Source organism: Emys orbicularis, chromosome 8, assembly GCF_028017835.1.
Source record: "Emys orbicularis isolate rEmyOrb1 chromosome 8, rEmyOrb1.hap1, whole genome shotgun sequence".
In the NCBI taxonomy this organism is placed as follows: Eukaryota; Metazoa; Chordata; order Testudines; family Emydidae; genus Emys; species Emys orbicularis.
The window spans coordinates 39,513,938-39,527,266 of NC_088690.1; the positions used below are offsets into that span (position 1 = coordinate 39,513,938).

General features: G+C 44.1%; 1 protein-coding gene across 2 annotated transcripts in view; it reads right to left on the reverse strand.

The window, feature by feature from the left end:
- CDC14A (cell division cycle 14A) overlaps positions 1–13,329 on the reverse strand; it is a 149,370-nt gene that overhangs the window by 113,551 nt on the left and 22,490 nt on the right. For both annotated transcript variants that reach the window (XM_065409094.1, XM_065409093.1), the window contains exon 4: positions 4,283–4,375. In XM_065409094.1, the coding sequence (XP_065265166.1) occupies positions 4,283–4,375 (93 nt within the window). The remainder of the gene's footprint in view (positions 1–4,282; positions 4,376–13,329) is intronic.

Below are 13,329 nucleotides of genomic sequence, written 5' to 3' on the forward strand. Positions count from 1 at the left end.
AATACCCCAGACAACTCCTTAGAGTCCCCCCCCTTGACGTTTACCTAGTACTGCAGCCCCTTAAATAACCCCCACTTCTCCATCCCCACTCAGGGGCAACACAGATCTTCCCAAGCCTTCCTGCTTCCTTCTCCAGCACTGACTCCACCCCAGTCCCCACCTCTATATTGTCAGGGAGCCCTCCTTCAGGCACCCTCATCTCCCCTTATATGTCCCTTCTCTCCCACTGAACCTCATCCTACCAGCTCCCCCATGAGCCCCAGAAAACCCTCCCTTCCTTAAATATTTCCCCTCTCCCACTGAGCTCCAGCTCCCTCTAAGTCCCAGAAACCCCTTCCCTATTCCCCCTTAGATGCTTCCCCCTGCCCCACTGATCCTGCCCTGGGGAGGTGGGCAGGAGGGCATCATGATGACTGGCCCAAATCTGACTAAGTCTCACTGCAACCCCATGCTCCACGTCATAACACCCAGACCAGGGAGCCAGGGCCAGCCCAGTGGTACAGGAGCCGCCACTGCATGGTAAGTTTTTAATTTTATGTAGTTTTTGTTAAGGTTTTATTTTATTTTGTGGTATTGTACAAATGCAAAAATACATGGGGCTCTATTCCTGGCCGCCATGTGGTTAACCGCTGTCTTCATATGGCTGACCACTCCCCTAAACTGCTTCTGTGCATTCAGAGTAATATCTCGACAGAACAGGAACAAAAGCCATACCTTCCATTTGAGTTTAGACTAACAATACTAGAACTACTGGGAATGCTTCATGTTGTGACCTGTGCTAAATTAAGTGTAAAAATGTAATAAGAAAAGCCAAAGAGGAGTTTGAAGAAGGGCTAGCCAAAAACTCAAAAGGTAATAAAATGTTTTTTAAATACATCAGAAGCAGGAAGCCTGCTAAACAACCAGTGGGGTCCCTCGATAATTGAGGTACAAAAGGAGCACTTAAAGACGATAAAGTCATTGCGGAGAAACTAAGCGAATTCTTTGCTTCAGTCTTCACGGCTGAGGATGTTAGGGAGATTCCCAAACCTGAGCCGGCTTTTGTAGGTGACAAATCTGAGGAATTGTCACAGATTGAGGCGTCACTAGAGGAGGTTTTGGAATTAATTGATAAACTTAACATTAACAAGTCACCGGGACCAGATGGCATTCACCCAAGAGTTCTGAAAGAACTCAAATGTGAAGTTGCCGAACTATTAACTAGGGTTTGTAACTTGTCCTTTAAATCGGCTTCTGTACCCAACGACTGGAAGATAGCTAATGTAACGCCAATATTTTAAAAGGGCTCTAGAGGTGATCCCGGCAATTACAGACCGGTAAGTCTAACGTCGGTACCAGGCAAATTAGTCAAAACAATCGTAAAGAATAAAATGTCAGACACATAGAAGAACATAAATTGTTGGGCAAAAGTCAACATGGTTTCTGTAAAGGGAAATCATGTCTTACTAATCTATTAAAGTTCTTTGAAGGGGTCAAACAAACATGTGGACAAGGGGGAATCCAGTGGACATAGTGTACTTAGATTTCCAGAAAGCCTTTGACAAGGTCCCTCACCAAAGGCTTTTACGTAAATTAAGTTGTCATGGAATAAAAGGGAAGGTCCTTTCATGGACTGAGAACTGGTTAAAAGACAGGGAACAAAGGGTAGGAATTAATGGTAAATTCTCAGAATGGAGAGGGGTAACTAGTGGTGTTCCCCAAGGATCAGTCCTAGGACCAATCCTATTCAACTTATTCATAAATAATCTGGAGAAAGGGGTAAAAAGTAAGGTGGCAAAGTTTGCAGATGATACTAAACTGCTCAAGATAGTTAAGACCAAAGCAGACTGTGAAGAACTTCAAAAAGATCTCACAAAAGTAAGTGATTGGGAAACAAAATGGAAATGAATGTGGATAAATGTAAAGTAATGCACATTGGAAAAGATAACCCCAACTATACATACAATATGATGGGGGCTAATTTAGCTACAACAAATCAGGAAAAAGATCTTGGAGTCATTGTGGATAGTTCTCTGAAGACGTCCACGCAGTGTGCAGAGGCGGTCAAAAAAGCAAACAGGATGTTAGGAATCATTAAAAAGGGGACAGAGAATAAGAAGGAGAATAGATTATTGCCCTTATATAAATCGATGGTACGCCCACATCTTGAATACTGCGAACAGATGTGGTCTCATCTCAAAAAAAGATATACTGGCACAAGAAAAGGTTCAGAGAAGGGCAACTAAAATGATTAGAGGTTTGGAACGGGTCCCATATGAGGAGAGATTAAAGAGGCTAGGACTTTTCAGCTTGGAAAAGAGGAGACTAAGAGGCGATATGATAGAGGTATATAAAATCATGAGTGATGTGGAGAAAGTGAATAAGGAAAAGTTATTTACTTGTTCCCATAAAGAACTAGGGGTCACCAAATGAAATTAATAGGCAGCAGGTTTAAAACAAATAAAAGGAAGTTCTTCTTCACACAGCACACAGTCAAGTTGTGGAACTCCTTACCTGAGGAGGTTGTGAAGGCTAGGACTATAACAGCGTTTAAAAGAGAACTGGATAAATTCATGGAGGTTAAGTCCATTAATGGCTATTAGCCAGGATGGGTAAGGAATGGTGTCCCTAGCCTCTGTTTGTCAGAGGGTGGAGATGGATGGCAGGAGAGAGATCACTTGATCATTACCTGTTAGGTTCACTCCCTCTGGGGCACCTGGCATTGGCCACTGTTGGTAGACAGGATACTGGGCTAGATGGACCTTTGGTCTGACCCAGTACGGCCGTTCTTATGTTCTTATGCTTTGGACCCATATCCGTCTCTGGTACTCAGCTCTGTCTTTGCTTAAGTTTGCAAACAAGTGAAGCTGATACAGCTTTAATTTATAGCATCTATTTCAGAAAGCCACCTCCTATCTCTTTTGGAGACTAGTTTGTCCTCAGTTTAGTTGTCTCCCCCCTAGTAGAGATCATAATTATAAGTTTGTTGCTCTCTTGGAATTCTGGATCCAGTCTTGAGGATGGATGCAAGGAGAAGTTACTGACCCTGCACAGTAACAGGAGTTCTTTGAGATGTTTCTACCTATGGTGCTTCACTACTGGGGGCATAGGGCCCATGCGTACCTGAAGCTGAGCTGAGCACCTATAGGGACATTACTTGAAGAACACCACATTCTTTCCAACCCACAGATATCTCCAGTGTTTCCAAAGAATTTTTGATAGATTTTTTCATCACTACCTTTTCTCAGTGGTTTAACATTCAGATACACAAATCCACTTTGGGGTAAAGTTTGGCATTAAAAGATCACAGGATGCTTTTTTATACTCTGTTTTAAAACCAAGCTTTTAAAATTAAAATTAGTATTTGATAAAAAAAAAAAAGAGAATGACATGGCAAATTTTACAAGAGTTTGCTGTTATCAGCCACTACCACAACTTACAAAACAAAAACCAAAAAAACCTCATTCATAAGTCAGATTCTTTTGCTCGCTCACATAGTGTGATCATAATTCTCAATGTGTGACAATTTCCTAGGTCAAAGAATGATTATTTGCAGTTAAGGGAAGCTAAATTGTAAGGGGAAAAGGTCCAAATTAAACGCTTCTGCAGTAATGGTGGTTAAGGTTTAAATTTTCCATTCTTAAGACTTTCTTCAGAATTCTGAGATAATGCCATTTGATTACCTTTTCTGATTTCCTTCAAGATATACGCTACCTGTAGGAGAAATGTATAAGCTTGATATCTACATTAGTTTTCCTGAAGTGGGAAACAGAACAGATACTGCTAGAGAAATAATTCACTTACAAAAGATAAGCAATTGGAGCAAGAAATACCAATTGCTAGAAAATCTATGACTTATCCTCTAAAAGGACTAAGATCTTTCCCCATGTATCTCATGTACTGTATAAACGGCATATTAATTCAATCTGTACCGCTCAAGGATAATGAAAAAAAGTCAGTGTACTTGTATTTGCATTATACATTAAAATCTGTAATCATATTTGTTATTCAATTAGTTCAGCTATAGCACAAACACTTTTGGATACCCATTTTAATTACTGATTATATAAACAATTTATCCTAAAGTTAAACTTTAAAAGATCAGAATAGGCTACCACAGAAAAAGCAACTCCATCAAAGTTTTAATTACACCTTGAAGAAACAGTACAAAGAGCTCGATTACAGAAGATTGAATGACGGTCTCTCTATTTCACTGAAGTCTATGTTTTGCTGCCATTTAAAACTATGGCTAAAGTGTCTGCTCAGGGAAGAATAGAGGTGTATATAAACAAGTGATACTTACTGCATATGACCCTATTAAAAATGCTGCATTTGCTCGTTTCCGCTGATCAAAACTGGTATAGTGGACTATTTTCTTTCTTGATAGACTGAAAGACTGTTTAAAGAGAAAGGAGACAGATGTGTCAGCTACGTTAATTACAGGAAAACACAGGACTTACAAAAAGCCAGAGCTTTAGAAAAAATCATTTTCAATTTGATAAAATAATCAAAAATATTATGAGGTGGGTGAGGCAGTATCTTTCATTGGACCAACTTCTGCTAGTGAGAGGGTCCCGGAGTCCAGGCTCTAGCCCAGAGGTGGGCAAACTACAGCCCGCAGGCCACATCCGGCCTGTGGGACCCTCCTGCCCGGCTCCTGGCCCGGGAGGCTCGCCTCTGGCCCCTCCCCTGCTGTTCTCCCTCCCATGCAGCCTCAGTTCGCCCCGCCACTGGCGCAATGCTCTGGGCAGTGGGCCTGTGAGCTCCTGGGACAGCGCCCAGCCTGACCCGGTGCTCAGTGCTGCACGGTGCATGGCTATAGCACTGCCAGCCACCAGTGTTCCAGGCAGCACGGTAAGGGGGCAGGGAGCAGGGGGTTGGCTAGAGGGCAGGGGAGTTTGGGGTGGTGGTCAGAGGTGTGGATAGGGGTCGAGGTGGTCAGAGGGCAGGGAACAGGTGGTTGAATGGGGGAATGGGTCCAGGGGAGCAGTCAGGAAGGAGGGGGGGTTGGATGTGACAGTCAGGGGACAGGGAAAAGGGGTGGTTGGATGGGGCAGGGGTCCAGTCAGGAAGGGGGGTTCTATGGGGTGGCGGGGGGCAATCAGGGGCGGGGACTCCGGGGGGGGGGGGTCAGGGGACAGGGAGCGGGGTGGTGGTGGATGGGGCAGGGGTCCGGGGGGCATCAGGGGGTGAGAAGCAGGGGGGGCAGCCACATCCCCCTCCCCTAACCGGCCCTCCATACAATTTCCAAAACCCAATGCGGCCCTCAGGCCAAAGAGTTTGCCCACCTCTACTCTAGCCTGAGCCTGAATGTCTACACCACAACTAAACAGCCTACTGGGATCGGGCTGAGTCAGTTGGCATGGGCCAGCCATGCATATTAACTGCAGTGTAGACATACCCTTAGTATTAGGCCTAATCTTATTTCCCGCATTGATTTTACTAATCCTAAAACCATCTGAAAAGAAACAGTTAAATAATTGCACAGATAAGGAGATACAAGTGATAGTGAATAAGTGTTTAAAAACAGCAATATTTAGTTCAAAGGATTCTCTTTAGAATTAAATAAAGGAAGACCAATGATTATAAAATCTCAGCAAGAATGGAAATCTCAGAAATCCATAACTGACTTAAAACCAGAACAGTTAGTTAAAGCACGTGAACCACAGTGATGCAGTGATATTTAGTTCACTCAGTGAATAAGTGTTTAATCACTGAATTTATAATATTGATATTTTGTAATTCCATAATTCCACTAAATTGTGTAAGCTTCAGATCACAATGCACTTCCGAACAGATAAGCATGGATTTTTACACTAATTCTGCAAATGTTTTAAGCGGTATTCATGGAGACTGGGTTTAGAGGGAGCAAGTTTCTTGACAGAAACCTCCCTCAGATTCAGCACTGAAAATTTTTGAGGAGTACTGCACACTACTACAGATTTTTGTAGCATTGTCAATTAACAATTTAATTGGTGCTAGCCATACTGACTTTTCATGCATACTGAAAATAAAATTTAAGATACAGAATTTTCTACAAGGGTTCATATGACAGCCTTAAATACAAAAAAGAATTTCTCTAAAAGAAACCAAAAATAGCCAGCAAATTTAAGAGAAACTTCTTGTAATACTTTCATCAGTTTCTTTACTCCTATCCTCCATAGGAATAGCCCCTCAAGCAGTGGATCTGTCTGTATGTTATGATAAGCTGGTCTTATTCACCACTGCTTCCACAGGAGGATAAACAGTGTGATTTAAATTAATGTGACTGGAGTACATCTAAATGGGACTATAATCCCCCAGAGTGGGGGAGGCGTATCCTCACGGATTACAACAGGTCATGCTTGGAGACAGACAAGCATGACTTGCTTTATATTTATTTATACGTGCACGCCCCCATCTTCTATGGCATTCAACGGATATTAAAATCTGACAAGTCACATCAATAGCTCAAGAATATAGGAATAAGCTTTTTCTTTATCACATTGGCATCCAGCATTCTGTGATTTTTACCAAGTCTATTATGGTCTAAATCAGAAAAAATTACAGTAATAGTGCCACACAAACAACAGTTGTAGTTTATTGTCTACATCTCTTATTTTAAATAGTTCATAGCAACATAATTTACAGTTCTTTTGAAATACAATTCTTTCTATAGCCAAGAATACTTTGGAATTTGATTTAAAAATCATTTTAAAAATTGTTTAGTAGTCATTTAAAAACCTCCTCTACTTAAAACAGCAATCTTTTAAAAAAAAAAATTTTTTTTTAACAGGGTGATAGTAGACTGCAGTAATATACTACTACTGATGGCATTATTGTTGTACCGAGAGAGAGAGGGGTACACCCTCAAATTCTCAGAAGCATCTCTGACATTTAAGATAAACTATTGGAATATAGAATTTTCATTGCTTCTATGCCATTTGGAAGGGGAAAAAATGAAGTGAGAGCTACACTTCAATCTCTATGGACCCAGATTTCTATATTGTACATTTAAATCAATTTTTGACAATGCTTAAAGCTTTAAATAAGAGATTGAAAACTGGTCTTGAATAACTGGCATGAAAAACTCATTTACAATACAGCAAATGCTGAGAGATTTACAGAATAAGCAGATTGCAGATTCCAGTAGATTCAGAAATGTGGAACACTACTACCATGCCATATCACTACTTAGCTATGTAAAAATCCCATTCATTTAGGAACAATGACAACCAGTACTGGCTGAAATGACATTGTTGCAAGAGCACTACACTGTATCTGCACTTAACATTTACATAATTGAAACTTCTATGTTCAGATCAAGTCCAGTTTCACCACTATTGCTAAAGTAATACAGACTAGAATTAAATGCAGTAGATTATATTTAACATATTAAGCCATTAGACCTCCAGTTCTGCAAGCTGATCTGTGTGGGCAGAAATTTAAAACACATGTGGAGCCCTCTGAGATCTCTGGATTTTCATAGAGGTCCACTGCTTAGATCAGCTTACAGGGCCAGGCCTTTAGTTATGCTAAAACACTTAGAAATAATTTATAGTATTTGCCAAAAGAATACCTACAATTTTAAAGTTTACACATGTATAGGGTTACCATATTTCAGCAAGCAAAAAAGAGGACGGGAGGAGCCCCGCCCTAGCCCCGCCCCTGTCCTGCCCTAGCCCCACCCCATCCTGCCCTAGCCCCCCCAGCCCCTCCCACTTCCCCCCCCTCAGAACCCCCAACCCTCCCCCCGCTCCTTGTCCCCTGACTGCCCCCTCCTGGGACCCCTGCCCCTAACTGCCTCCCAGGACTCCACCCCCTACCTAAGCCTCCCTGCCTCTTGTCCCCTGACTGCCCCCTCCTGGGACCCTCCCCCCATCCTAACTGCCCCCCTAGGACTCTACCCCCTACCTGTACCCTGACTGCCCCAACCCTTATCCACACCCCCACCCCCACACAGACCCCTGGGACTCCCACGCCCCATCCAACCACTCCCCACCCCGACAGCCCCCCCCCAGAACTCCCGACCCATCTAAACCCCTCTGCTCCCTGTCCCCTGACTCCTCCAATCCCTCTCCCCACCCCTGCCCCCCGACAGCCCCCCCAGAACTCCCAACCCCACCCCCCCGCTCCTTGTCCCCTGACTGCCCCCTCCTGGGACCCCTGCTCCTATCTGCCCTCCAGAACCCCACCCCCTACCTAAGCCTCTCTGTTCCTTGTTCCCTAACTGCCCCCTCCTAAGACCCCCCCAAATGACCCCCAGCACCCTACCCCCTACCTGTACCCTGACTGCCCAAAACCTTATCCACACCCCCACCCCCAGAAAGCCCCCGCCGAACTCCCGACCCCCCCCTCCCCTGTCTCTTGGCTGCCCCCTCCAGAACCTCCCTGCCCCTTCTCCGACCCCCTGGCTCCCTTGTTGTTGGCCTTCGCCTAATGTCTCTGTGAGCTTGCTCAGGAACAGTCTGAGCCGTTCGTCCCGGCACGCTGGGGAGGAGCTCCAGACTGCTGGAGGCGATCTGCGAATGCAGGAAGGGAAGGAGGGAGTGATCTCAGCTGCAGGGGAGAGGAGGGGCTCTCTCTGGCTGTCGGAGCCCCATGTAAGTGGCACCATCCAGCCGGCTGCCCTGTTAGCCGCGCGCGCTCTGCATTGGGGGGGTGGGGGAAAGAGTCCAGACATTTACAAATTCCCCCCGGACGCTATTTTTAGCTCAAAAAGCCGGACATGTCCGGGGGAATCCGGACGAATGGTAACCCTACACATGTAAGGGGGAAAAAGTGTTCAGATTACTTTCAGCTAGTTTTTAAAATCCATATAGTGCCACATACCAACTGTTTTTAAATATGTAAAGAAAGATTTAATATGTACAATACAAAGAACTAAGAATGCTCTTCCTCTGGTTTCCTAGGATACCATAGTTTGGATGTTACAGTAGTAAAACTCATGAAGATCTATATTAAAAAAAAAAATCAGTTAACTTGCCTTAGTCCACATTCTTCAAATGCTACAAAAGTGCTTCTTTATTCAAAATTATAATAATGAAAAGTTACTTATTTTAGTAATTTAACTAGAGCTTTTACTATACACAAACCATCAGGCTTATTCAACAAAGAAAAGTTTCTCAATTAGTAAGGATGCAAAAGTCCATTTAACACAACATGACAACAGTGCTATACATTTCATGGTCAACTCTGGAATATGCTCAGACTACTTTGAAGTTAAAACAATCTCTAACAGGAAGTCCTTTTGTAATATAAAAACATATGAAAAGCCACATGCTAGTTCTAGTTTTAAGTAAAGAAAATCTAACCCATTCATTTACACAACAGAATCCCAAACAAGTTCATACTGTTCAATTATTTAGAGAGATTCAAGACAAACCATAAGCATTACAAAAGAAAATGCCAGAAGTTTTAGAAATTCTCACTTATGCTGTAGCTAGATTAGCATTTCATTAGGATGGTCACTGGATGATGTCACAATATACTACGCAATCAATATAGCATAGCCCTTGCATTGTTCACCATGAAGATATTGTTTTGCATTTAACAGAAAATTAGATTACTACAAGTTAGAACTGCAAGTTCAGATAAATCTAAGCAAAGTTTGCAAACTGTCTCATTTATCACAGTTTAAAATATGAAGCCCTAAAGTTCTGTGCCATGCTAAAAATAAAGTTTGCAAGTAATTTTTGTTATAGCAATTTTATGAAATCAGATTTATTTGGCAGAACAAACAGTAGTATATAGCACGGCATGGTTACTTTATTTGTTCTTCACCTGTTTGAAAAAGAGTGCACCCTTGAGCTTCCCTGAACAATCAAGCTCCACAATATTGTAATGTTAAAGTGGGTTAAGCATTTCACTACAGCTTAATTTCAAAGAGCAAACAGGATATTATGATCAAGCATTCTTGTCTTGCTGTTGATTACTCAGAACAGCATATCATCTCCATAGCAATCAGTGATCAAAACACAAGAAATGAAACAAGGTCAACAGGCTCTCTTATCAAGCATAACCTCTCAGTGCTTTACCTACAGTTTTGGGGGTTTTTTTTGGAGAAAAGATATCCTTGAATAAGTTCTGACTATACAAAAAAACAGTTCACTTTTTTTTTTTTTTAAATCAACCACCAGACTATTACAACTGTTTGTGTTTTAAAAATGTTAATCTACTTTTGACACTCACCAAGCCACACCTTAAAAAAAAAAAAAAAAAAAAGCAGCTTCCCAACGTGTTTAAAGACAAATATCTGCCCCCGCCCAAGTTGTGAGGGAGTGGAGATTTTCCCTGGTTATGCTGTATGCGAGTCTTACTGTTGAGCCTATGTGAGTTTTACAGTTTTGCATAAATAATGTGTGCCTCAGTTTCCCTGTGTGCTGCACCAATACCTCGGTGGTGATAATAGGGGTGTGTGACTTTGGCTGAGACCTCTGGGGCAGGTGAGGCTGCTCCAGCTGTCTGCATGTATGCTATGACAGGTGCCCTTTGTAACCTGCGACCCAGGGAGGGATGCAACCAGGTGACTCTCTGCCAGGGGGCAAAGACAAGGAGGAGGAGCAACAGGGGTGTCAGAGGTCAGGTTGCTGGAAGCTGGGCTGTCTGCTTGGGGGGGACTGGAAGAGAGGGATTCCAGGGCTTCTGGCCCAGGACTCCCCAAGATGGACATGGCTGAAAGTCACTGATTTCTGTGCTAACAAGTTCTGTCCTACGCTGTGTTCCTGTCAGCTAATAAACCTTCTGTTTTACTGGCTGTCTAAGAGCCACATCTGACTGCAGAGTTGGGGTGCAGGGCCCTCTGGCTTCCCCAAGAGCCCCGCCCAGGCGGACTCGCTGCGGGAAGCACATGGGGAGGAAAGGGAGGCTGAATGCTACAAGGTCAGACCCAGGAAGGTCAAAGCTGTGTAATCTTCTTGCCCTGGTGACAGTATGCTCAGAGGAAGGAGGCATGCTACCCCAGAGTCCTGACTGGCTCTGGAACTACTCCATATGAAGCACTGGCCCAGTGATTTTGTGACACAAGTACACTCACAAACACAGCTGAAGTACAACTTCTCAGAAGCCATTTAACTTATTTAAAGTACATGTTGGTTATAAACAGACATGCTGCCAAGTATTGTCCATTATACTAAATATATGACTGTATATCAAGGAATTAAAAAAAAAAAAAACAAGAAAAAGGGAATATTTAAGTGGAGACCAGTATTTGATGGGCTGTAGCTGTCACTTAGTAACTTTCTAAGCATATTTAATTTGTATTTCTGTTGGGGGAACTGTGTGTGTGTTTTCTGAAAGGAGTTTTATCAAATGGTGATTTTTTTGCAGTAGTTCCCAACTGACATTTCCATAATCTGTCTCCACTTCTAAATTGGATATAAGGACTGAGGCTTTGTTCCTGTTATACATTGAGCAGGACTCTCAACACCACCAGGAACTTGACAAGAGATTCTCAACCTAGAGACTCAGTGGGAACAAGAGTGTCTCCATGTTTCTGCTCCCAAAGGCAGCTACCCTCATGAGAGGGAGGTATTACAGGTCTCCACTCCCCAAAGATTCTGCCAGTTTCGGGCAGAAAGAAATCATGGTCATTTGGAGAAGAGATAGCACATCACAGTGAGGCTTCAGGCTACAGCTGTTTAAGGTTGCGAGTTTGTCATGGAGGTCACGGATTCCATGATTTTCCGTGACCTTTGCAGTGGCCGGTGCGCTTGGCTCAGGGGCAGCTCAGACAGCCCCTGTGCCAGGTGCACTGGCTGCTGCTGGGGCAGTCTTGGGCCACCGCACCCCCCAGCACCAGAAAAGTTTGGGTGTGGGAGGGGGGAAGGAGGTTGGGACACAGGACAGGATGAAGCAGGCTCTGGGCAGTGCTTATCTGGGTGGCTTCCCGGAATCTGTGACGTCCCCCTCATCCAGCCAATGGGAGCTGCAGGGGCAGTGCCCTGGGCAGAGACAGTGTGCACAGCTGCCTGGCCACACCTCTGCCTAGCAGCTGAGCAAGGGGGACATCGCAGCTTCCGGGGAGCCTCCCAGAGCCCACCTCATCTCATCTCGTGCCCCAGCCCCTACCCCCTCCCACACCCAAACTCTGCTGCTGCTGGGGGGAGGGAGATGTGGAGCCAGGTAGGGAGCCTGCTGGCCCCACCAATCGCCCCTCCCCCCCCAGCAGGGGTCCCAAGCTGTGCACTGCAGCCCATGCCCCCCCAGCAACAGCGGGGGTCCCAGGCCACACACCACTGCCTGCACCCCTTCTCCCCCAGCACCCAGGCTGCCCTCCCCACCCAGCACCCACAAGGCCCCCCGGGCAGTCCCCCAATCCCAGTTTTAGTCATGGGTATTTTTAGTAAAAGTCATGGACAGGTCATGGGCCATGAATTTTCGTTTACTGCCTGTGACCTGTCCGTGACTTCTACTAAAAAATGCTGTTTTAGTCATGGGTCTTGCAGATCATCCACTGCTAGAGGATTGCCCAGAGAATAGTTAGTTCTTTCCACCAGAGGAGCTCCTAGCCTGCTGCCAGAAGCTGCCTTCTTCTCTTGGAACCAGCAGTTCTCTCAAACGTGTTCATCTGCTTCTTCTTTCAAGCCATTACAGCAGCAAGTTATTCAGCATAACAAATGTCTCCTGTTTGATAAACTATTCTACTTTACAGTTTACTTCTACTACATTTATTGTCCCTTTTAGGAGATATAAACACAACCTGAACATTTTTACCTCCTATTCTTCACCCTTTCCTCTTCACTGGAGACTTGAGGTGAGGCTCCTAGAAGGAGACTAGGGCAGTGAGGTAGCCAGAGCCTGAAGCTCATAGCATTGCTAAAGATAGCTGGTTGAGGCAGCCTCCTTTGCCATATCTGAGTGGGGAAGAGATGACAAGAGGGGCAAGAAACAGAATGCTGAGCAGGATGAACCACAGCTGCATGCACTGCAGGCAGTGATCACATGGGAAACCAATTGGGCTCTTACAACTATCCTCTAAAATCAAGTTGGCTAGTGTGCTAAAGATTAGTGCCCTTTACATTATGTTGTACTGGAAGATGTGAACAGACTGATTCTAACCTCTGATAAAATAAAACTCCACACTGTACCTTCTTTATTTCACCCACTTGACATACCATACCGCACTAGCTCCTTACCCTCTTCTCTTCCAGAGCACATGTAATAAACAAGAAAGCCATGAAGTGTCTCTTATGTACATTACACCTGTGTTAGGGTTTTTATACTGGTAACCATCACCATGTAAAAAGATTGGGAATGGTGAGATCCCTAATGGAGTCTCTGGAGCTTTTCCATTCGAGGCAAAAATTTTGCTTAGAGTAGGATTTATTTAAACCCATATAAACCAATATATTTTGTTGGAGATACTTGTTC